Source organism: Mustela erminea, chromosome 8 (genome assembly GCF_009829155.1).
Source record: "Mustela erminea isolate mMusErm1 chromosome 8, mMusErm1.Pri, whole genome shotgun sequence".
Taxonomy (NCBI): Eukaryota; Metazoa; Chordata; class Mammalia; order Carnivora; family Mustelidae; genus Mustela; species Mustela erminea.
Window position 1 is genome coordinate 54356071 of NC_045621.1, and position 22635 is coordinate 54378705.

The 22635-nt window shown below is 40.6% G+C and overlaps 1 protein-coding gene across 2 annotated transcripts in view; it reads right to left on the reverse strand.

The window, feature by feature from the left end:
* Nucleotides 1-17420, reverse strand: part of CYTIP (cytohesin 1 interacting protein) — a 73810-nt gene extending 56390 nt beyond the window's left edge. Inside the window, exons 1-2 of one of the 2 annotated variants that reach the window (XM_032355635.1) lie at nt 17116-17420; nt 6475-6618 (exon numbers count right to left, since the gene is read on the reverse strand). In XM_032355635.1, the coding sequence (XP_032211526.1) occupies nt 6475-6477 (3 nt within the window). In that variant the 5' untranslated portion in view covers nt 6478-6618; nt 17116-17420. The remainder of the gene's footprint in view (nt 1-6474; nt 6619-17115) is intronic. The other variant, XM_032355634.1, reaches the window with a different exon arrangement.
* Between the last annotated feature and the right edge of the window lie 5215 nt (nt 17421-22635).

Consider the following 22635-nt stretch of genomic DNA (forward strand, 5'->3'; position numbering starts at 1 on the left):
GGCTGTAGCCACTACAGAAATAATGCTCTGTGACATCCAAAGATACGTTATAAAAAAAATATATATATATAGTTTCTGCCCTGTTTTCTTGGGATGCATGCAACCCAGCCACCATATTCTGAGGAAGCCAAGCAGCTCCACAGAAAGACCATGTGTGGGAATCCCAGCCACCATCTCACTTGAGGTCCCAGCTGGAAGGGAACACAAACACCCACATATAAGCAAGTGAGCCTTCACATGACTCCAGCCCCAGCGTCTGAGCCATCCCTAGTGATGATGAGTGGAGGAAAGATGATTTTACTCCCAAGCCTTGCTGCAATTGGAGATCCATGAGAAATTTAAAAAAAAAAAAAAAAAAAAAAAAAAAAAAAAGCTGTCATTAGTTTTACCTCTGAATCTTGGGATCACTTGTTACTTAATAATGGATAACCAGAACAGACTGCATAGCATGAACTCAAGTGCTCACAGTCAATTTAGAGAAATAAGCACGTTCACCAACAACTATCATATGTCAAGGTATAACACAAGGACCTTAAGAGATCCACACATGAAAATGAATGTGCACACATATGTGTGTACATCCTGGTTTATGCAGAGGCAATTTCTGAATACACTAAAATTAATGGTAGTTACCTCTGTGGAGCAGCCCTTGGTTGAAGGGCTATCTCCTCGTATGTTTTAAGCCTTGCCTTATTTATACACATACTTACTTCTATAACTTCAAAAACAGTTTAAATGTCTAAAATAATAATTTAAAAAGTTGAGGAGAGGGGGGGAATGAACTAGTGCTTCAAGCACCATATGGGGCCAGAATGCCGTGAAGCGATGAGAGCTACTGGGAAGGGCTGCATCTCCTCTCCATGCCTCATCATTCACCTCTGTAGGAAACAGTGCCAGCCTTGTCAAGTTCTGTGAACATTCAAGTGCTGCACAAGTGCCTGACCTGAGGAAGGACTCAACCAACATGAATACAAAACTTTAAGCACCTCTGAGCTGCTGAGTGTTGTTGTGGCATGTGGACAGAGGGTCCCAGGTTACAGAATCAGACTGTTGCTTTAGGAAGAGAGACAGTCTCTCTCCTCTGAAGATGAAAGAGTAAAAAGAACCAGTGTTCTTAGGTATATTTCAAAAGAGAGTGTATGACTGCAGTGACTACAAAGTTGTTAAACTTCTGCCAATGCCACATTGACTAACTCCTTTTCCAAAATGTGAAGAGACCACTAACTTAAAACTTTCCATCCCAATTCCCCATTCTGCTTCCCTTTCATGGTTTTCATTGGTTGTAATAAGTTGCCTGCCTTTTACAGACGACTGCCATCCACAGGAGGAGGCCAAGATTAGTGTTTACAGTATGTTTGCATCTAATGTTCAGTTTTTCCCTGTATTTTGAGAAGCTGGGCATTGTTTCAGTCATACCAGAGGAACACTGATCTTTCCATTTGTTCTCATGTGTAGTTTCCCCACTGGAGTTATATAGGATGGTGTAGGTCACCCAAAAGATAGAGAGGGTGGGGCGCCTGGGTGGCTCAGTGGGTTAAGCCATTGCCTTCGGCTCAGGTCATGATCTCAGGGTCCTGGGATCAAGTCCCGCATCGGGCTCTCTGCTCAGCAGGGAGCCTGCTTCTCTCTCTCTCTCTCTCTCTCTCTGCCTGCCTCTCTGCCTACTTGTGATCTCTCTCTGTCAAATAAATAAATAAAATCTTAAAAAAAAAAAAAGATAGAGAGGGTTAGGTTAACGTCTCCTTCCTTAGAATGCCCCATGTTCTAAAATGTTTGTGAAAATGGTCTAGTTCTAAGGGTATGAAGGGTTAGAGTACTCTAAAAGAAATGGAGAAGGTGAAGTTGCCCATGAGATGACATGATGCGAGAGTATTATCATAGTATTTTGATAACTGACAATGAGTTATCTAAAGTGCTGTATGTTTCAGAGCAATGGCATCATCACTATGCTTGCAAAGTCAAATGAGTAATGAGCAGTTCCTCTCTGACTCAGAAACTTCTGTTGTTTCCTGTTTGATTTAACTTCCCCAAGTATCTTAGAAACAGATGAACTATTATTTCAGCTCCTTAAAGGCGACTGGGCTTGATGTCTTTTCTAATGAATCAGGTATTTGATCTCTTCCAAATTTCTGGCATTTCAGGCACAGTTTCAAAGCTCCATTTTCCTTTCCTTACTTAGAGATGATACCAGCTTCTCAAATGCAAGAGAACTGTCTACGCTCACAATGAAATAAGCAACAACAAAAATAGTAAAAGAAAGAAATCATGCTAAATGTGGTCAAGAGCCAACTTATTCAATTTTACTAAAATGTAGCCACTTTAAATCCCTTTTGGTATCAACAGGGATAAAATTAAATAAGCCAAGAGAATGACTATGTAACAAACAAATCTTGCTGATTCCATCACTGGGTAGTGAGTATGAACAAATGTCCGTGTGAATTGTAATGAATATACAAACTGTACAAGCTGCATACTCCGAGTTCTCCCTGACACATAGGGTGGGTTTGGGTAGGGACACAAAGCATCCCTAATTAGCTCTTTATGAAGTTCTTGAAGGGGAAAAGCATTATCTACAACGATTCAGTGATAACACTTAGCAGGGACTTCTGAAAATTGGTTCAGAAACCACCAGCAAAATAATAATAATAATAATAATCATTGTACACAGGATTGATGTGATACTCTACTCATAGCCAGCCCTCCTCCAGACCATTTTCCCCTGCTTTCCGTTGTCTCTTTCTATGGAAACATGCTGGAAAAGGAAGTAAAAGGAAGGTTTGTGTTCAGATAGCAAAGAGTCAATGAATCTCTTTCATATATCTTAAGTACCCTTTTATCACAAGTCTTTAGCACAAAGTCTGCATGAACAAGAAGGCTCTCAGTCTAAGATAAATAAGGTCTGAGGATCTCATGTAGAAAATGGAACTGTAGTTGCTAACATTATATTATATAATTGAAATTTGATGTGAGAGTAGAACTTCAATGTTCTCCTACAACAAAGAAAGGGATAAATAGGGGCGGCAATAGGATGATTTAGCTCAAGGAGCGAAACACTTTCACAGTGTGTATATATGTCAAATCATCCTGTTATACACTTTAAATATCTTACAATTTTGTGAATTATACCTCATTAAAGTCGGGGAGGAAGATGTCTATTGAGGTTGACATTACTTCAAAACAACAAGAGATAGAGCCCCACTAACTCATGGCCTGAGGTTGAATACATGTTCTATTCTTAGCCACACAGTCCATACCTCTTTCTCCACCACTAAAATTGCCTCTTCAGTGATCTGACTAGGACCATTTTAACACCTGCTCTATCTTCATCCCCTCTAGGTAAGGAATTTCTACACTTTCTAATCCATTTGTCAAAGTGCACACATGCACACAGCCCCTCACCTAGCATAGGCAGAAATTTTTTTTTTAGTTAGTGTTCTTTATTTTATGTATTCTTAAAGTAAGTAAAATTTTTTTCCATAAAAAGTGGTTTCAAAAAATAATAAAACTTTTAGAGTATGTCAAAGAGTCCCAATACTTACAGGGCTACATGGAAATTGCCTGTGTTAACAATGTTGGTCTGATAATCCAGGTGCCTCTTTCCCTGTCCCCAAGAGCTGTGGTTTCAATGACAGTACCTCAGATTACCTTTTTGGCCAAGAAATAACATCTCTAAGCCCATGACAACCAACACTCAGCAGACAGTACAAACAAAAACAAAAAGAAAACAAAACAGAAAATGAACGCCTAGTGACACTCCCTCCCCAGGAAGGACTATTCAGGGCTCCCCACTGACCGCTGACTCTGAAGTCTTCCAGACTGTGTTTCTTCTCTAATGAGGCCCACTTGCCCCCAAGAAGATCCTTTGTTAGGCTTGTATTATGAACTGCATGTTGACATCCCCAGCCCCGCCAAATTTATATGTTGAAACCCTAATACCCAATGTGCTGGTATTTGACAACGAAGCATTTGGGAGGTAATTGGGTCATAAGGGTGGAGCTCTAATGATGGAATTAGTGCCTTTATAAGAAAAGACAAGTGAGCTTGCCTCTCTCTCTCGTATTTTCAGCATATGACACAGAACAAGAAGAAAACAGGCTCTCAGCAGAACCCAACCATGCTGCCCCTGTGATCTTGGGCTTCCTAGTCCCGTGAACTGCGTGAACTGGGAGAAATAAATGTTTGCCAATGAAGTCAACAAGTCTGTAGTATTTCTTATAGCAGCCCAAGACTAAAATACTTGAAACTTATGAGAACTGTCCAGTACACCAGGCCATTCTAGTCATGTTGCTGCTGCTGGTAGGTCACAGACCAGAAAGCATTGCGAGGACCCGTGGGGCTTCTAAATCACAGGGATTATATACCGAGCCCAATAGCACTTTGCTGCTACATATTGTATATTAACTTCTAATATGTTCCATAAACTGAGAATAATAATCCATGAACCAAAAAATTTTAAGCTCTCTGTGTCTTGGTAACCTCACCTGCAAAATGAAGATAATATATTTGTGTTTGCAGGATTGTTCTACAGATATGAAAAAATGCTTCGGACTGTGCCTGGAATATAGTCACTTAACAATAACAACAACAACAAAATGCTTTAGTAGTAGTGGTAAGAAGAGGAAGGGCAGAAGTGGTTCTAGTAGTAGTATCAGCAGTACCAATAGTAGTAGAAGTACAGAAGATGCCTGGTTGGGCGTCTACCTTTGCCAGCTCAGGTCATGACCTGGGGTCCTAGGATCAAGTCCCATAGCAGGTTCCATGCTCGGTAGGGAGTCTACTTCTCCCTCTCCTCTTGGTCCTCCCCTGTTCATGTTTGTTCTCTCTCTCTCTGTTTCAAATGAATAAATTTTAAAAATCTTTAAGAAGTACAAATAGTAGTAATAGTACAAATAGCAGTGGCACTAGCTGTAGTAGGAGACATAGAAGTAGAAGTAGTAGGATTCTGAGCAGTAGTGGAAGTAGTGGCTGTTGATATAACAGCTGTGGTAGTAGAAGTAGTAGTAGAAGTAGTAGTTGTAGTACAAGTAGTATTTTACTAGCAGTAGCAGCAGTGGGAGGAATAGAAGTACAGGAGTAGTAGAAACCATAGTAGTGATTGTAGTAGTTGTGCAAGTAATAGCAGGGGGTGGGTAATCGTAACACGAACGAGGATATTTGGACACTACAAGAAGAATGCTGAGAAGGGAGGAGTTAAGTGGAGACCCTGGACATTACAGGCAGATCAAGTTGAAGAGCAATCATGGCAAGCATTAGGAGAGGAAGATTCAAAGAATCTGAGGAGAACAAAAAGAAGGCATCCTGGGGAACTGCCCACACAGATCCTCTCAGATGGGGGTATTCATGAGGTGGGTCCATTCTCAGAGGTCAGTCTGGGCCTCACACTAAGTTCCAAAAAAGTGAGATCTGTAGTCCGACACCAGAAGAAAGCCAGGATCCAGCAAGACACATTCAGAACTTTTGTTCACAAAAGGAAAAAAAAAAAATCACCATTTATATATAGTTTTTGTTCAACATGTATTTAGTAACACTTAGAAAATGCTCCCAAATTTTAACAAAGCCAAACACCCCCAAAACCAGCTGATTAAGGTTGTTGTTTTCCCAGAACCTGGCCAATTTCAGTTTGCATGATTTACTGCCCTCGCACCCTGGTGCTTCTGGAATCCTTGTGTATGCTCTGGTCACCTACATTGTGCAAGTATGTGCCTCCCATGGAGGAAGGACCTGAAAGTGTCAGACCCACACAGTTTTGCCTCTCTCCTTCAGGTTCTAGACTGCCTCTCCAGGAGACGTTCTCTGACCAATCCTTTCTAAAGCCATTCTGAGCATTCCTCTTTTCAACATGTTTCCACAGCATGAGGGATTTTTCTTACCACACCATATTATTAACTGGCTCTTTCTTTTCCATATGTTCTAGTAGGTTGTAAACTCCCTCAGGGCAGGGTCTCAACTCTTTTTTACTTGTGTCTCTCGCACCTACCAGAATGCCTGGCGATTGGCACTCTCTTCAGATTTGCTAAACAAATTACTGAATGCTAGAGGTAGACGCAGTGACAGGGTTACCTGACAGGTCCATAGCACCAGGATTTCTAACAGGGCACAAAGGGGTTTATGTGACATGGAGTACAACCCCAGGCTAAACTAGCCCCACACCTCTGAAGAGACTGAGTGACTGCACAGGCATTTGAACCCACCTATAGACATTCTGATTTTAAATTAGCATTTTACAATTCTGTTCGTGACTTCTATATTCACAAAAACAGTAGCTAAAATCACAGCTCTACTACCCGTAGGCATGTGTTCACTGAAAGTCGAACTGGCCCAAGTGACAAGACGGTCCTATAAATAGGCACAACACCATTTGAAAATTTGGCGCTTGGGAGACAGTGTTTGGTGACAGCCAAAACTGCCCTTAGAGAGAAAATAGAGATGAAGAAGAAAGAAAGAGAGCATGGCGGAGTGTGAATTCACACGCACCATCTCCTAGGAGCCACAGAGCAAAGCCGTGAAACAATGCTCACGCCACGATGACTCGTGCTTTGGCACCGACGACATCACCTTTTCAGATCCAACAGCCAGAATCGCCTATCCTGGGCTGATGTAGAAGCCCATGGGATGTTACTAAGGGAGGAGAAAGAAAATGTTCTTCTCTATATAAAACAGCTCAGCGATGACTCAACGGAAATTTCAGCTTTAGATACACCTTTTTTCTGTTCAAGTTTATTAGAAATGATTACAGTCATGTTTGAACCAAATACATCAATACCTCCCAAAAAGGAATAGAAAGACAACACTCTTTTCTACCATGCCTACATACATGTCCACTCACTATAGATACTTGGGATTAGGTGCCGGTAGGCAGGCTAACGCAAGGGAACATAGGAAGAGATCCCAGAGTAACTTAAGGAGACATAAACTGAGAACATAAACTTGAGTGCGGACCAGGGATCCAGTATGTTGAAAACAAGCATGTTAGCGTCCAACTCTGGAAGGGTTTGAGATGAGAACTAAAAATTCAGGGAAATAAATCCTCCTGAATACAGAGCAGAGACTACAGGACAAATATAATATCCAACTTCCTGGGGTTGGGGGTGGGGGTCGGGGGGACAAGAATTTGTAAAATGTAATTAGACCTTCAGATTTCTCTAAGACATTTTAGAAAATCCAGTTGAAATGACAGGGGGGGAAAGCTGTCCAATTCTGTGTGTATTTATAGAAAAATGAAGGCAACAGCTAATAGACCAATTACGTCTACCTTTGTTGCAGCCCCCCTCCCCAATTTTCAATATAATGTGAATTAGAAAGTTCACAGACTTAATCAAAGAGAAATGTTACAGACCGAATTCCAAGATTCATTTCTCTGAAAACATCTTAGCCAGACATTTTAGAGGTAACACTGAAAATCTATGTGACACCTATAAAAACAAGAGTTTGAACAGAGAACTGGTCTGTTTTAGAGAAACACTAGCTTCTATCAACGTATCCCAAGGGATGGATTGGCAGCTCTGACCAAAGTTAAGAGAAAGAAGCAACTAACTGTCCTTGCAGTTTTTCTATCGACTATTGTTTTTAAATGAAACAAGATGGGATCAGGAGGGAGACAAACCTTAAGAGACTCTTAATCTCACAAAACAATCTGAGGGTTGCCAGGGGGAGGAGGGTAGGGAGAGGGTGGTTGGATTGTGGACCTCGGGGAAGGTATGTGCTATGGTGAAGGCTGTGAAGTGTATAAACCTGGCAATTCACAGACCTGTGCCCCTGGGGTTAATAGTACATTATATGTTTATTAAAAATTAAAAAAATTATTAAAAAAAGACTATTGTTTTGAAGGGGCTGACCAAGAGCGTTAATGGTTTCATTATTTTTATTCACTCTAGACTTCTTCCTGCTCTGTCATCATCTCTAATTTGAGATCATACTTGGATGCCTCTCACCATTTTCAATGATCTGCCCTTTTTCCTTTGTCCCTGTATTGCCCCTCTTCATCTTATTTTTTTATTGGAAAAAAAATTTCCCCCATTATTATCTCTGTTTTAGGCAGCTTCTAAGACATAGAAATCCCTACCACTACTTATAACCATGGTGAACACTTTTCACCATCCTTCAAGTCCTTTCTTATTGTTACTATTTTTGACTGGATGCCTAAATAATTCTGTATCCTCTTTTGTTACACTTAAAGCACTATCTAACGGCCATGTTGTCTTCTCATGAAGAACTACTCAAGACATGATTTTAATTGTGGTGGGATAGCGCATTCTATAGCTATGCTATATTTTCCAGTTATTACCAACTAATCCAATTTTATTAAATATTAAGTAGTTTCTAACATTTCACTATTAGAAATGATGATGTGATGAAAACTTGAACATAAATATATGCCCACATGACCATTTTCTTAGGATAAATCTTTATATAAAAATACTGATTTGAAAAATATGGCTGTTTTAGGGGTGTCTGGGTGGCTCAGTGGATTAAGCTGCTGCCTTCGGCTCAGGTCATGATCTCAGGGTCCTGGGGTGGAGCCCCGCATCTGCCTCAGCATCCCTGCTGAGCAGAGAGCCTGCTTCTCCCTCTCTCTCTGCCTGACTCTCTGCCTACTTGTGATCTCCTTTCTGTCAAATAAATAAATAAAATCTTATGGGCGCCTGGGTGGCTCAGTGGGTTAAAGCTGCTGCCTTCGGCTCAGGTCATGGTCTCAGGGTCCTGGGATCGAGTCCCACATCGGGCTCTCTGCTCAGCAGGGAGCCTGCTTCCTCCTCTCTCTCTCTCTGCCTGCCTCTCCATCTACTTGTGATCTCTCTCTGTCAAATAAATAAATAAAATCTTTAAATAAATAAATAAATAAATAAATAAATAAATAAAATCTTAAAAAAATATATGGCTGTTTTCAAACTTCTGATGGCTATTGGTAAATTATTTTTAGGCAGGTTGTACATTGTACATTGAGATGAACCATGAGAGACTATGGACTCCAGGAAACAAACCGAGGGTTGTAGAGGGGAAGGGGATGGAAGGATGGGTGAGCCCGCTGATGGGTATCAAGGAGGGTACATACTGCATGGAGCACTGGGTGTTATACACAAACAAAGAATTGTGGAACACCACACAAAAAACTAATGATGTACTGTATGGTGATTAACATGACATAGTAAAAAAATTAAAATAATAACAACAATTACGGGAAAAATACTGGGAAAACTGAGGAAATCTATATGAAGTCTGTAATTTTGTTATTAAAAAAAAAAGAAAGGTTGTACTTGAAACCATCCATCCACCCTGCAGAGCTCCTGACAACCTTATTACCAGTTAAAACTTGCTCTGAAAAATGCTACATAATTTTTGTTGTAATTTGAATTTTTGAAAATTTGCTTTTCTTGTATTATTAGAGGGTGAGTATGTTTCATATTTTGTTAGCCACTTCCATTCCTCCTTTGTGGTTTCCTTACAGGTGTGTATGGCAAATTACGATTTCTTAAATATGTTTGCTGTTTATCTTTTCTTCCAGTCTTATGAAATGCAGAAAATTTTTATCTTTTCCATCAGTATTTTCCTCTGTGATTTTCATAATTCCTTTTAAGTTTAGAAAATCCTTTTTCGTCCAGAGATCAGATGATACTCATCTATATTTCTTCCAAGTTATTTTGGTTTAACTATTTAGACTTAACTCCTGAATTTATTTGGGATAAAATGGATAATTATTTTTATGGAGGGGGGTACACTAAACTGAATTTTTAAAGTCTAAATAACTACTTTCCCCAAGTAATGTTGTAAAATTACCCACCTTCTCTTTCACTGATTTATGGTGCTTCATTTTTCCTATTAAGATTTTCTACATTCTATTTACAGTCTATTTATTTTTATTATATTAAGAGCTCTAATCTTTAGCTAATGCAATGTTGTTCTTACTATTTTGTTTTTTGTAACCTAGTAGAGTGATAAAGAACTCTGCTCTGGAGCTAAGTGCTTGTTCTCTGATTTTAATTCTACCCCTTACTAGCTAACTGACGATGGGCTGGTTATGGCCTTGCTGTGATTCAGTTTCCTTCTCTGTAAAGTGGGCATACCAATATTTGTCTCCTCACAAGGTTCTGAAGATTACATTAGTTTGTAAAATAATGAGCTCAGACCAGTGCTGGAAACGTAGAGAGTGCCACAAAAGTGCAGGCTAGTTGTTGTCCTGTTAACAGGGCAAGCCCATGTAACCTTCCTCTTTCAAAGTTTTCATAACTACTTTAGCTATTTTTCCTTGCATTAAGTTTTCAAATGGAAATAGATTTATTTATTTTCTGATGATAAACAATACATAGTCAGTATAGGAACAACTTTCACAAAAGACATGGATGTAATTTAAAATCACTTATATTAGTTGTGTGCCACATCTCATGTTGATAGTGGGTGTCTGAGAGACCGAGGCACAGAATGGATGTCCACACTAAATGTGAAATAAAATTGCAGTAGCGAAATGCCAGTTTGGCACAAGTGACTAAATACCTCAGAACTATATACCATGTCTGACTTGACAGTTCAGTTCTGTCTTTCTCGGCTTCTTATAGGGACTAAAGACCAACTGAAGTCGTGAACAGAGAAAAGAGTGTTCTAAGAAAACAGAATCCCAGCTGTCGTTTTTTTAGGTAACAATGACTCACTGTAGAGTTACATCATTCAGAACTGTAACTGATGCAGAGTTCTCTGCAGCCTTGAGGTTGGCTGGCTGCACTATCGAGGAGAAGGCTTCCAGGAAGAGGTGTCTGCACCCCTCCACCTGTGCTGCTGCCTAGTCATCTCAGGATCAGCAGCATCCCCGAGCATACAATACAGAGAGGAGGTAGAAGACTAAACTGCATCTGTCATTTGCTAGGCGTTCTCTGTCCAAGGGATAGCCAAACATAGAACAGATTACTTGGTCCCATACAGATGTGAAGAAATCTGTTATGCATTTGGAAAGCAGATTTCTCTTTTTTGGCTACCTGTGACTCTTTATTAGAATAGTTTTAATATAAGTTAATTTTCAATAGACTTTATTTTTTAGAGCCAAAAAAAAAAACTGTACAGGAGGTATAGAGTTCTCCTTTACCCCTTACCCCTGCACATGGGCAGTCTCTCCTACTATCAATGTCCCACAACAGGGCCTCTGTTACAATTACTGAACCTACACTGGTGCATCATTATCACCGAAAGTCCATAGTTTACATTGGGGTTCACGCTTTCTGTTATACATTCTATGAGTTGGAAAAAATACCTAATGACGTGTATCCACCTTTGTAATATGTACAGATTAGTTTCATTGCCCTAAATATCCTCTGCACTCTACCTAGTCATCCCTCCCTCCTCCTAAATCACTTATCTCTTTATGGTCCCCATAGCCTTTTTGAGATTATATAGCTGGAATCACACAGTATGTAGCCTCTCAGATTGGCTTTTTTTTTTTCTTTAATATTTTATTTATTTATGTGACAGACAGAGTTCACAAGTAGGCAGAGGCAGGCAGGGGGTTGGGAAGCAGGCTCCCCACTGAGCAGAGAGCCATATGCAGGGTTCGATCCCAGGACCCTGGGACCAGGACCTGAGCTGAAGGCAGAGGCCTTAACCCAGTGAGCCACCCAGGTACGCCTCTCAGATTGGCTTCTTTCACTTAGTAATATGCATTTATTATTCCTCCATTTCTTTTCATGTTTTGATAGCTAATGAGCTATTTTAGCTATTTTTAGAGCTATTTTTAGCTAATGAGTATTTTTAGTACTGAATAATATTATTTTATTATTATTATTATTAGAGATATCACATAGGCGGAGGGAGAGGGAGAAGCAGACTTGCCACTGAGTGGAGAAGCTTCTGTGGGGCTCGATCTCAGGACTCTGAAATCAAGAACAGAGTCAAAGGCAGAAGCTTAACCCACTGAGCCACCCAGGTTCCCCTCAGTACTGAATAATACTCTATTGTGTGGACATACCACAGTTTATCTATTCACCCACTGAAGGACACCTTAGTTGTATCCAAGCTTTGGAAATTATGAATAAAACTGTTATAAACATCTTTATGCAGATTTTTATGGACATTAAGTTTTTTTGTTTTTTTAACCCACTTAAGTAAATATCAAGGAGAGCAATCATTGCATTTGAGGGTAAGAGTACTTTTAATTTTGTAAAAAACTGCCAAACTGTCTTCCATAGTGGCTGTACTGTTTTGCATTCCTACGAACAATGATTGAGAGTTCCTGTTGCTCCGTATGCTGGCCAGCATTTGGTGTTGTCAATGTTTTAGATTTCATTGTACTAATGGGTATGTAGTGGTATTTCATTGTTGTTTAAATTTGCTATTCCCTAATGACATTTGATACTGGGCATCATACAAAGGCTTATTCACCATCTGTATATCCTCTTTGAAGAGGAGTCTGTTCAAATCTTTTGCACATTTATTTCATCAGTTTGTTCATTTTCTTATCATTGAGTTTTAAGTGTTCTCGGTATTTTGGGGATGACAGTCTTACAATAGATATGTCTTTCGGAAGTATTTTCTACCAGTCTTTGGCTTGCCTTTTCATTGTCTTGACAGTGTCTTCTATAAAGAAGACATTTTTCATTTTATATCAATTAATTTTTGCCCCAAGAAATATACACATGTAACAAAGCTGTTAAGTGTAAGTCTTTCTGCCACCCTGCAATGAGTCATTAGGACTTCAATATTGGGATGAAGAAGCTGGAGAACAGCTGCGGCTTCCGTCTCCTTCCAGGCTCCCTGCAGGAAAGGGCTCTGCTGTTCTCGATTGCCGCCTCGGACTGTGCCCTCCCCTTCCCCAGGGAAGTCTAAAAGCATGGCTGGAGCCAGAAAAGAGAAGTAGCAAGTCTTCAAGGCTGTGTGGGCCCCTTGACGAGGGTGGAAGAGAGTGCTGGTATTTGATCCACTCCCTGAAGACACACTCTCACTGCTGAGCCCAGTTCAGGAGGCACCAAGAGAACTATTCTTCAATCCAGGGAGGGAGGTTGTGGGAAGGGGATGCCAGTGTGCCCTGGCTAACTTTGACATCTGCATAAGCCGTGGCCTTGTCAATTTACTTACTGTATCTATTTAAACTGAGGGTAAAAAGAGCTGTGGAGAGAGGACAGAGCCCTGGGGAAACTTGCAACCTTTTTCTGTGGACCAAGCAGACTCAGGGGAAGATGCTAGTTGGTCCTGTCTTCCCATATTCCATGAGCAAGCATGGGCTGACGACAAAGAAGACCTAGCAGGAGGAGGCTGGGTGGTAGTGTTGAGGAAGTGAGGTGTTATGTGGGTAAGATCTTACTGGAGGTGGATCTCCCAGCTCAGTAATTTGGAGAGACCCGAAAGAGCACTCTGAAAACTGTCATAGGGATGCCTACCGTACACAGGACCACAGCCTGCTACTCAACATTAACCAGAGATAGAGTCAAAATTTTGAACAGAAGAAGGATGAAAACTTCACCATGAAATGTAAGAAAATCGTCCTTTACTTCTCCTTCCTCCCTGTCCCAAATCTCCTCAAATTATAGTAGCCTGGGAGAGGGAGAGAGAGCCTTGTATCCCAGAGGCATACCATAGCCCATCCTTCCATGTTAAGACCTATACTAACAGATGATTTCAAAGGAGATACTTTTAAATTGGATTGAGATTGAATTTTTTTTAAAGATTTTACTTATTTATTTGATAGAGAGATCACAAGTAGGCAGGCAGAGAGAGAGAGGGAAGCAGGTTCTCCACTGAGCAGAGAGCCCAATGCAGGGCTCGATCCCAGGACCCTGAGATCATGACCTGAGCAGAAGGCAGAGGCTTAAGTCACTGAGCAACCCAGGCGCCCCGAAACTGAATTTTTATAACACAGAATCAGTGTGTTTTGTTTTCATTTTTTTTTTATAGAAAAAACAAAGATGATGGTATCTGCCCAAGGAAAAGGGAAATTTGACCAGGCTTACGTAACTGGAGAAGAAAAAATTGTCACTTTCATGTATATGCCAGCAAGCAAGTTCAGACTAGTCAGTAACTCATGTCTCAAATTAATAAATAAGTAAGTAAATAAATAAATTTTATATATATTTGCTGTTAGGAAAAGAGCTCCCTTAACGTGCTCACCAGTGAAAAGTGAAGGAGGGGACAATGCACACACTTCGCATTGTATTTTTGAACAATAGAACACCCTGAATCCACGAGCAAACTCTACAGGCTTACTACAAATGCACTTCGTAGACAGATATACGGTATTTTACAGGGCTAGAAACATGGATTTTAGAGTTAGAAAGACCTGGATTCGAACCTCAGTTTTACTATTTGCTATTTCTGTGACTTCTTAAAATGTTCATAGAAAAATCTCCACAATGATGCCTCCTAACAGGGTCAGTATAAGGATCAAGGAGGAAATCAAACCAGCCTGATGCCTAGGAGAGCATGAGAGCCCTAAAAATGGTGACTCCTCCTAACATTTCTTTCTTCATCACTTATTTGTCATTGCCATGCATTATCATGGTTATTTACTGAGAAGCTATCAATAGCATCCAGAGAAGTAACAGCACTGGTTAAAATACATTTAAGTTGAAACTTAGGTTTATGGAAAATCACTGAAAAATTTGTATTTCAGAATAAGCAAAATTCTTCAAAATAGCTAGTCTTTGGCAATACCTTAGGTACCCCAGTTTAGGGACTATCTCCCAGGTGAAAATATGAAGCTACTAGGATTTGTCTCACCATCTATGCCTTATCACAGTGCATCAGGATCAGAAGGGCATTCAGGGTAGGAAGGAAGTTCTAGGGACAGTCTGGTTGCATCACACTCCCAGCGGTTCCTCTTTTCCCCCATCCATTAATTTGTTGGCTGTTTCAGTCATAGAGTGCACTTAAGTGCCTCTAAATTTTATCTTTGTCTTTGAAGAAAGGCACCTAACTAAGGTATCAGCCTGTTTCCTCTACCCTTCGTGCTTCATCTTGGGAGAGTACCTTGGCAACAGTCACAAGCAAGCGAGCCAGCCAGTTCAGTACGACCCGACATCACACTGAATTACCAGAAAAGGATTTCATTTCATTACAGCCTTATGATTTGTAGTCTCTGTTCCTTTCCATTTTTCTCCTCATTCATTACTCCTTCCATGTAGGGTGAATGGCAGATAAGAACAAATCACTGCATTTGATGCATTTCACTTTGTTCCCTTCTAGAAGTCCTTATAAAGGTTTTCCTGAGAAAAATCAATGAACTATTGACTTAAATACTATTTGGGGATCAATTCCAATTCCAATTAACTGTGCATCTGGGTTCCTTATTACCACTCCTGGGAAGCAATTTGAGAAAGTGTTTCTCCCACCCTCATGTTTATGCATCTTCTGGTCTATGGTCTATCTTCAGAACTTGCCCCTGGACCTCCAAGATCTAAGAGCTAGCCTTCTGGTCGGTCACACCTTAGCTCTGTCTGCCCCAGACCATTTTCCTGGCCACAGAGGGCTTATCACTGATATTCCCCCTTCTCTCCCCACCACAGGTGGTAGTATTTACTAATTGCATTATTTTGTGCCACTCTTCTAAGTGCTTCACGCCCATTATTTCTGTAAATCCCAGAGGTAGACAATATGGTTGCCCTTTTTTAAAAAGGAGAAACCTGAATTTCAGCCAAGAAAAGCACATTGTGCAAAGCCACAGGGGATTCAAAGCCAGGTCTGTGTGACAAAGACACTACCTCTTCAACTCACCTGCCGTAAGTGTCTCTCAGAGCCAGGCTCCTTCCTGATGGTCTCTGAACCAAGGGTCCTCTGATAAGATTAACAAGCTAGAGAAAGCCCACACATCTATCTGGAACGTGAGGTCCTTCAATACCTGCCTCTTTTACAAGCTGAAGATTCCCGGGGATATTCCCCCACTTGCCACCCTCACTTCCCACCCCAGCTTCCTGAATCAGAATCACTACAGGCAAGACCCCGGAACTTAAACACTAGTCATTCTTAAAAGTGTGAGATCCCCTGTCCTGTGCCTTTGACACCCTATGTCCTTTAAAAAAGCTTTCCTGACGACAATGCCCTGACCCCTGGTGGTGTAACCCAGAAGTGTGACTGCCCTCATGAGGGTCTGAGGGAGCACTGGGTGATCTGCTCCCTGCTCGCTCACTTTTGGGCTGCAACTTCTATTGGGTTTCAGCTGCCTCTGTCTGAGTTCTGCTTACCTTCTTAAGGCCCATCACACAGAAAGGACCCGAGAGAAACTAGCTTGCTAAACTTTTTATTTCTTGCTGCAGCTACAAAAAGAGATAGCTTTTTGTTCAATAAATTTTTTTTAAAGATTTTTATTTCTTTATTTGATAGAGATCACAAGTAGTCAGAGAGGCAGGCAGGGAGAGAGGAGGAAGCAGGCTCCCTGCTGAGCAGAGAGCCCGATGCGGGACTCGATCCCAGGACCCTGAGACCATGACCTGAGCTGAAGGCAGAGGCTTTAACCCACTGAGCCACCCAGAGGCCCTGTTCAATAAGTATTTGTTTGTTTATTCTTTGTAGATGATACAAAGTTAAGGACACACACACACACACACACAGTGGATTTCCATGAGTGACCTTACACAGTCTTCATCACTAGGGTATCGTATTTGAGTGCAGTGCTTAGCCAACTTAAACTTGGCTCCTCACCATCTTTCTTTTCTCTAAATAAGAACTTCCACCTTTCTAGTCTATTCTCTTCTCTTTTCCCTTTTCCTTGCTATAATTTCGCACTTCCATATCTATTGGACCTTCTGGCTATGACCAAAAATGGTCAGGTTGTCACAAACTTAACATCTGCTTTTACAGAAGACATTCCCACCACCAAGGGAATTCACTGACCCTATTAGCAAATCCACCTACTCTATTAGTAAAGAAAAAGTGGAAGAATTCTAGTAACAAGAATAACAAGAACAAAAAAGAGAGACTGAGTAACAAAGAGTAGAAGTCCAAAATATTTAGGAAAGAAACCTTAAAATCGCCAGTCAGTTTACTCATGAAATATGGGAATGAGGAATTCCCAGCAATACTTCCTCCAATATTTTATTTATCTTAGTATATTACACTTCATTAAAACGTGTTCACTTCCTCCTCTCCCGACCACAAGAAAATAACACAAAATGAGAATCAACCCACACGTTCCAAACTCAAACTTACCATAGAACTTTGGGTGGCAAATCTCAGACAGTGATTCCTCCTGGTCTCTGAGCCGGGGCTCCCAAGATTTCCTGCTGTCTTCTCTCCGAGAACTTACAGTCCCCCTGCAATACCACAGGACACTAACATTCTGAAAAAGAAATTTGATCTCTCCCTAATTCATACTGCCCTCCTCCTCTTTCCTTGAAGGGGGATTCCATCTGTTTATTTTAAGATGTGGGCAAACTGCCTAGAATCAAATACCGCATAAATAAAGAGGAAAAAAAACAACAAAAAGTCAATAATGCCTATGCGATTCTCAAGCCCCAAACAAATGGAAAACCAGGGTCCTTCATTTGATAATGAATCAGGTGGAGAAGGAAACCACTTCTTATCTGGAGTCGCTCCCAAGTATATGTTTCACATGTGGCTTTAATGAGGACATTAAGCTCTCAGAGTTTCAAATGCTGCTTATATAACTATACAATAAACTCTGCTTGTGTTTGTTTTCAGATTATTGAGCCCAATTTAATTGGAGAAAAGTTCCCTTCTGTAATTTTTTTAAACAAAATATAAGACTTTTGGTTAACTTCATGCTGTCAACTAAAGCCAGACTTACCTGAGATTTTTTTGGAAACAAAACAGGCATTGTTTATGTGGCTTTTTTAACAGGAAACCAGGTTCGTTTTTGTCCACATGACATCCATTTCCAGTCCCTAGGAACAATATAGAGAGAGAACACATTTGGTACATGTACAGCAACAAGCATACAAATGTGTATCGTGGAAAAAAAATAAATATATGTAATAAAAAATTTCCCACACACAGAGGAAACCTCATGAGTTGGTTTGGAAAACAAGTCACTTCAAAGTTGTGGAAAATGGAACTGTTCCTGCCTTTAAGGCAAACCCTGTCACTGATAGTCAATTTGGTTATTCTGCCTGTAACCAGCACTCCCTGCATTCCTTTGAGATATTTGTTGTGTGTGATCAGCTGAAAGTCAATATATGATAACCTGAAAAAAAAAAAAAAAAAAAAACACAAACCTCTTTTTCTCAAATTTGTTCATAAGGGACAGCTGTTCTTACTAAAACAAAACAAAGCAAAAACAAAAACTCTTGTTTCCCAAGTCACACTTGAACTGCTTAATTATTGAGTTCCTAAAAATAAATGCAATTTTTGTAGTCATAAGTACATTGGAAAACACTGAAGCCAGTATCTGTTGTGAAGTAGAACCCCTTTATTTGTCACTATCAAATATTTAAGAATTACAGAGAAAGTAGTCCTAACAGTTGAAAGTTCTACCCATATAAAAGCAATCGGGCTTGTCTTAGGAGTTCCTTGTAATGAAACTGTGTTTTCTGCCAGTTACTAGTCAAAGCTTCGTATTATGTATTGAAAACTATATACACAAAAGAAACCACTTGTGCTGGCTCTTACTCCCAGTTGCCCGTATGATGGCCTCTAGTTCACCTTCAGAATCTAGTCCTCACAGATCGGCCTGTCTAACCTAACAGCTTCTTCCATGGCAGGACAAGAACCTACATCCCTCTCTACTCCTGCTGCTCTAAGAGTCCTTAGGATTGACCCGAATTCCATTACCCCGGAGTCTCTTAGGAGGCCTGAGAGAAATCTTTGCTCTGTCCCTACCTCTCCTGGAGTACTGGAGGTGGCTGGAGGAAGGCAGGAAAAGGAGAGCAGCTGTCCTCTGTGAGATCCTGGCCTGGCATAGGGCTGGGGGAGGGCACAGTGCGAGCAGCTGGAGGAAGAGAAGGAGGAGTAATTCACGAGCCACTGCAAACATGACAAGGCGCCAACAAAAACACCATTCTTTTTCCCAAGAAGTTCAAAGCTCTTTGCAAACATTAACTCATGAGCCCAAGTAGTCATGGAGCAAGTATTACTTTCTTTTGCCCTTAGGATAACCATGGCAAGCCAAGTCACAAGGAAAGGGAGTGTATGCATTGTCTCGTTATTCCTCAGGGGTTTACTGAGCACCTGCTATGTGCCGGGGACTAGAGACAGAGGCACAAACAAGACAGACACGGTCTGTGCTCCTACAGCTGCAGCGGGGGCGCTAAGCACGAAGCTATGCCACTTATACTTATTTACACGTTACTTTTGTTCAAATTGTTTAATGGAATGTGCTCCATTCTTCAGAATGTCTATAATGAGCTAAGTGCTGAGCAAACATACAAAGGAAAAATTTTTTAAGCTACTGGTAAATTTCATTATGAGGATAGGGATTGGGAATATCAATTCAAAGTGCTTTCCCTTAAGATGCCATAAACGAAGCTTTATTGGAAGCAGTCTTGTCTCTCATGATGCTTATGGAATGACTATAGTCAGACAAGTAGAGTTAGGATCAGTAATGCCTTGCCAAGCAGTTTGTATAAATAATCTGGCTTTTTAAAAATGATTGGTCAGGTGAGCAAGCATGTCTGGCAAAGCAGAAAGCTTTTATCCACAGGTCCTTTCTTGATCTCCTTTTTATTTTACGTGAAAAAAATGGCAGGTCGGATATAGGAAATGACTTATGCTATTTGCAAACCCTTCTCTTCAGGCATTGGATTCCAGATATTTTAGAGTATATGGTTATCTAAGAGTAAAAAGACATAACTACTTTTAAAAAATGCATGACTATCTGATGCATCAGAAGGGATTTAAGCTGTTGTGTTTTAAAGATGCTAAGGATTCTAGTCTGTTCTGGGAGTCACTAATTCAACCCAGTTTGCATGGAACATAGAGGCTAGTACAGTTCCCACTCAGCAAGTCACACATATTTTTAAAGACTAGGGAATTATAATACCACCCTAAACCCAACTTTCCTCCCTAGTAAACACTTCCCTAATAGATTATAGAGGCATCGTATCGATCCATCACTCAAGTTTATTGGTTAACACAGATATATAGAGGCATAGTATCGATCCATCACTCAAGTGTATTGGTTAACACACATACCCAGTGAGATTGAAGGTCCATATCTTAGCGTTTAAATAGGGTTTTCATTTGGTTCCAAACTACCTTTCTAGCTTCAAGCTCACCAGCCCTGTTATTCTAGCGACAGCACAGATTTCCATAATACTATATCATCCTTATCTGGTACACTCTGCCTTGAAGGCTGCTCCCCTGCCTACTATTCCAACCACACACAGACACACACACACACACACACACACACACACACACACACACACACTTTGCCACCTGGAAAATTTTTCATTCTTCAAGATTAAATGACTTCTTCTGGTTATTTCTTCCTCAATTTCCAATTCACCACCTTATCACATATTTATTTATATAGGTATCTAAAGCCTGAATATCTCACGTATCAAGATTATATCTTATTCCTTTGTGTCTTCAACAACTGCTGTTCAATTTCTCTTGAAGTTAAATTCTCTATAAAACATCAGTGTAACACTTACTGAGGCTGGCAAGTAGATAAATTACTTAGGTTTGCTTCTTCCACTGCAAGCACAAATAGGAGGTTTAAAACCCTTTATGAAGCAGATATGTTAATGAAGAGGATAAAATCAGTTAAACAAATTTTCAGTTAAAATCTGGATTTTTAATTAAAGAGCTACTACATTAATATCAACACCTTTGTCATTCAACTTTTCACCCGTTGGATGACCAAAGATTTAGGAGCCGGGACCATATTCTACTCCAATAGTAACAATGGCACCGAAGAGAAAAGGGTAAGTTTGCTTATAGAATTGCTATAGGGGACAAGAAATGGCTCAGCCTCGCCAGCGATGACAATGCTAGTGGAAATAACTTATTTATGCTTTCAAATCAAACAGGAAAAGAACAGGACAGTAAGGAAGAGAGAAGGACTCAGAACAAAAGAGGAAAGGGAGGAAGGAACGGATTGGATACCTGTACGAAATTCTCCTTAGACTTCATTTTGGCCATTTTTCTGTTTATGAAAGCAAGAAATACATATGTTCTTATGGATTATACAGAACATGATGACAGGCACTCAAAGGTAAATACTACTTAGCAAAAAGTTGCTCTGTCTCCAGGCCGTCTTACAAAAATTATGTTAAGGGCATCCTGCTTTCTTTCATCATGTTTAAGAAGGCTCCTTTCATTCTCTAGATTTGAAATATTGGTGTCCGTTTTCTAGTTTTACTCAGAATCAATTTCAGGAAGTCAATAAAAGTCAATAATCAAACAACATTGCTTGACGCTTTTGTGTGAACCGTGTGTGTGTGTGTGTGTGTGTGTGTGTGTGTGTGTGCATGAGTGTGTATGAGCTCGTGCATGCCTACTCTCATGTAAATCTGTACACAGTGCATATGTATAAAATGCCGCAGTGTTAGTGGGCACACTCAAGTCCTTTCACATATGTGATTAGCTCACTAGATCCTCACGACAACCTTTCAAAGTGGGTTTGATCCCTGACACATGAAGAGACTCAGTTTCAGGGAGATTCAGTATCTTGCAGAATTAAACCCAAGCAGTCCGTCCGACCATACCCCAAAGTTCTATCACATCAGACTATACAAATGCATTAAAAATTACTAGCAATGTGGCTTTGAGACTTTACATTTCTTTAAAAATGTCTGCACTGTATATTTTACACCTCTGCTTTCTAAGCAGGAAGTAGACATATGAAAAGGATTTTTTTTTCCTGGATACCTGGAAATCTCCTAGGAAACTATGTCGTTCAAAGGCTGTGCTCCCCGATTAATTAAACCTCACCAACATGCAAGCAAATATTTGTTTTCAGAGAAAATAAAAAAACTTTCCATCTAATTAATTCCTTAGCAGGCAATGCAAATGCATTCTTCTTGCCAAATCCAGCAGAGGGCAGGATGCTCCCACCAACAGCCAGCGAGCCTTGCCACCCATCAAGCCAGCACAAATCCCTAGTGGAGAGTGCTCCAGCGTTCCAGCCGGTCCAGCCGTGGTCATTTTCTCATCTGGATCTGGGTGTGTCCTCTAGATCTGAAAAGGAACTCAGGCTTGAGCCGAGAATAGGGGCTGGGAGATGAGGACTGGGGAATGTCGGGGAAAGTTTTGCTTTGGAGCCTGCCCATGTTCTGTTGGGATTTGATCTTTAAGGTACCTGGAATCTAGCCAGTTCCAACTACCTTGGAATCCAAATAACTTGCTGAGGAGGTCACCGTGGGGTGACCACTTCCGTTTCTAGATTTAGGCCATCTTGGGTAGCAGTAGGCTATTACACTCATGGGCCTCATCAGCCCCCCATCCTCAGTCCATCCTGCACCTGTGAGATCTCCTGGTGTCCTCCAAAACTCCTAACTGTTTCTTGTTCCATGACCTCCTCTGACATCACTACTGCACAGTCCTCATTGATAAGAGATAATGACCTCTGCCCACTAATTCAAATCCTCTCTCTGTCCCCAGGCCCGATTTGGGGAGCCATCTCAGGAAAATTTCTGGAAATCCTGGTCCTGTGCTCATCATCAAGAAACTTTCATCAAGTGAACCAAGAGGTGAAGGCTTTGCACTAGGTCTTGGATCTAAAAAGATGCACTCCATTTTTTCTAGTCAAGATTGTAGCATGGAAAA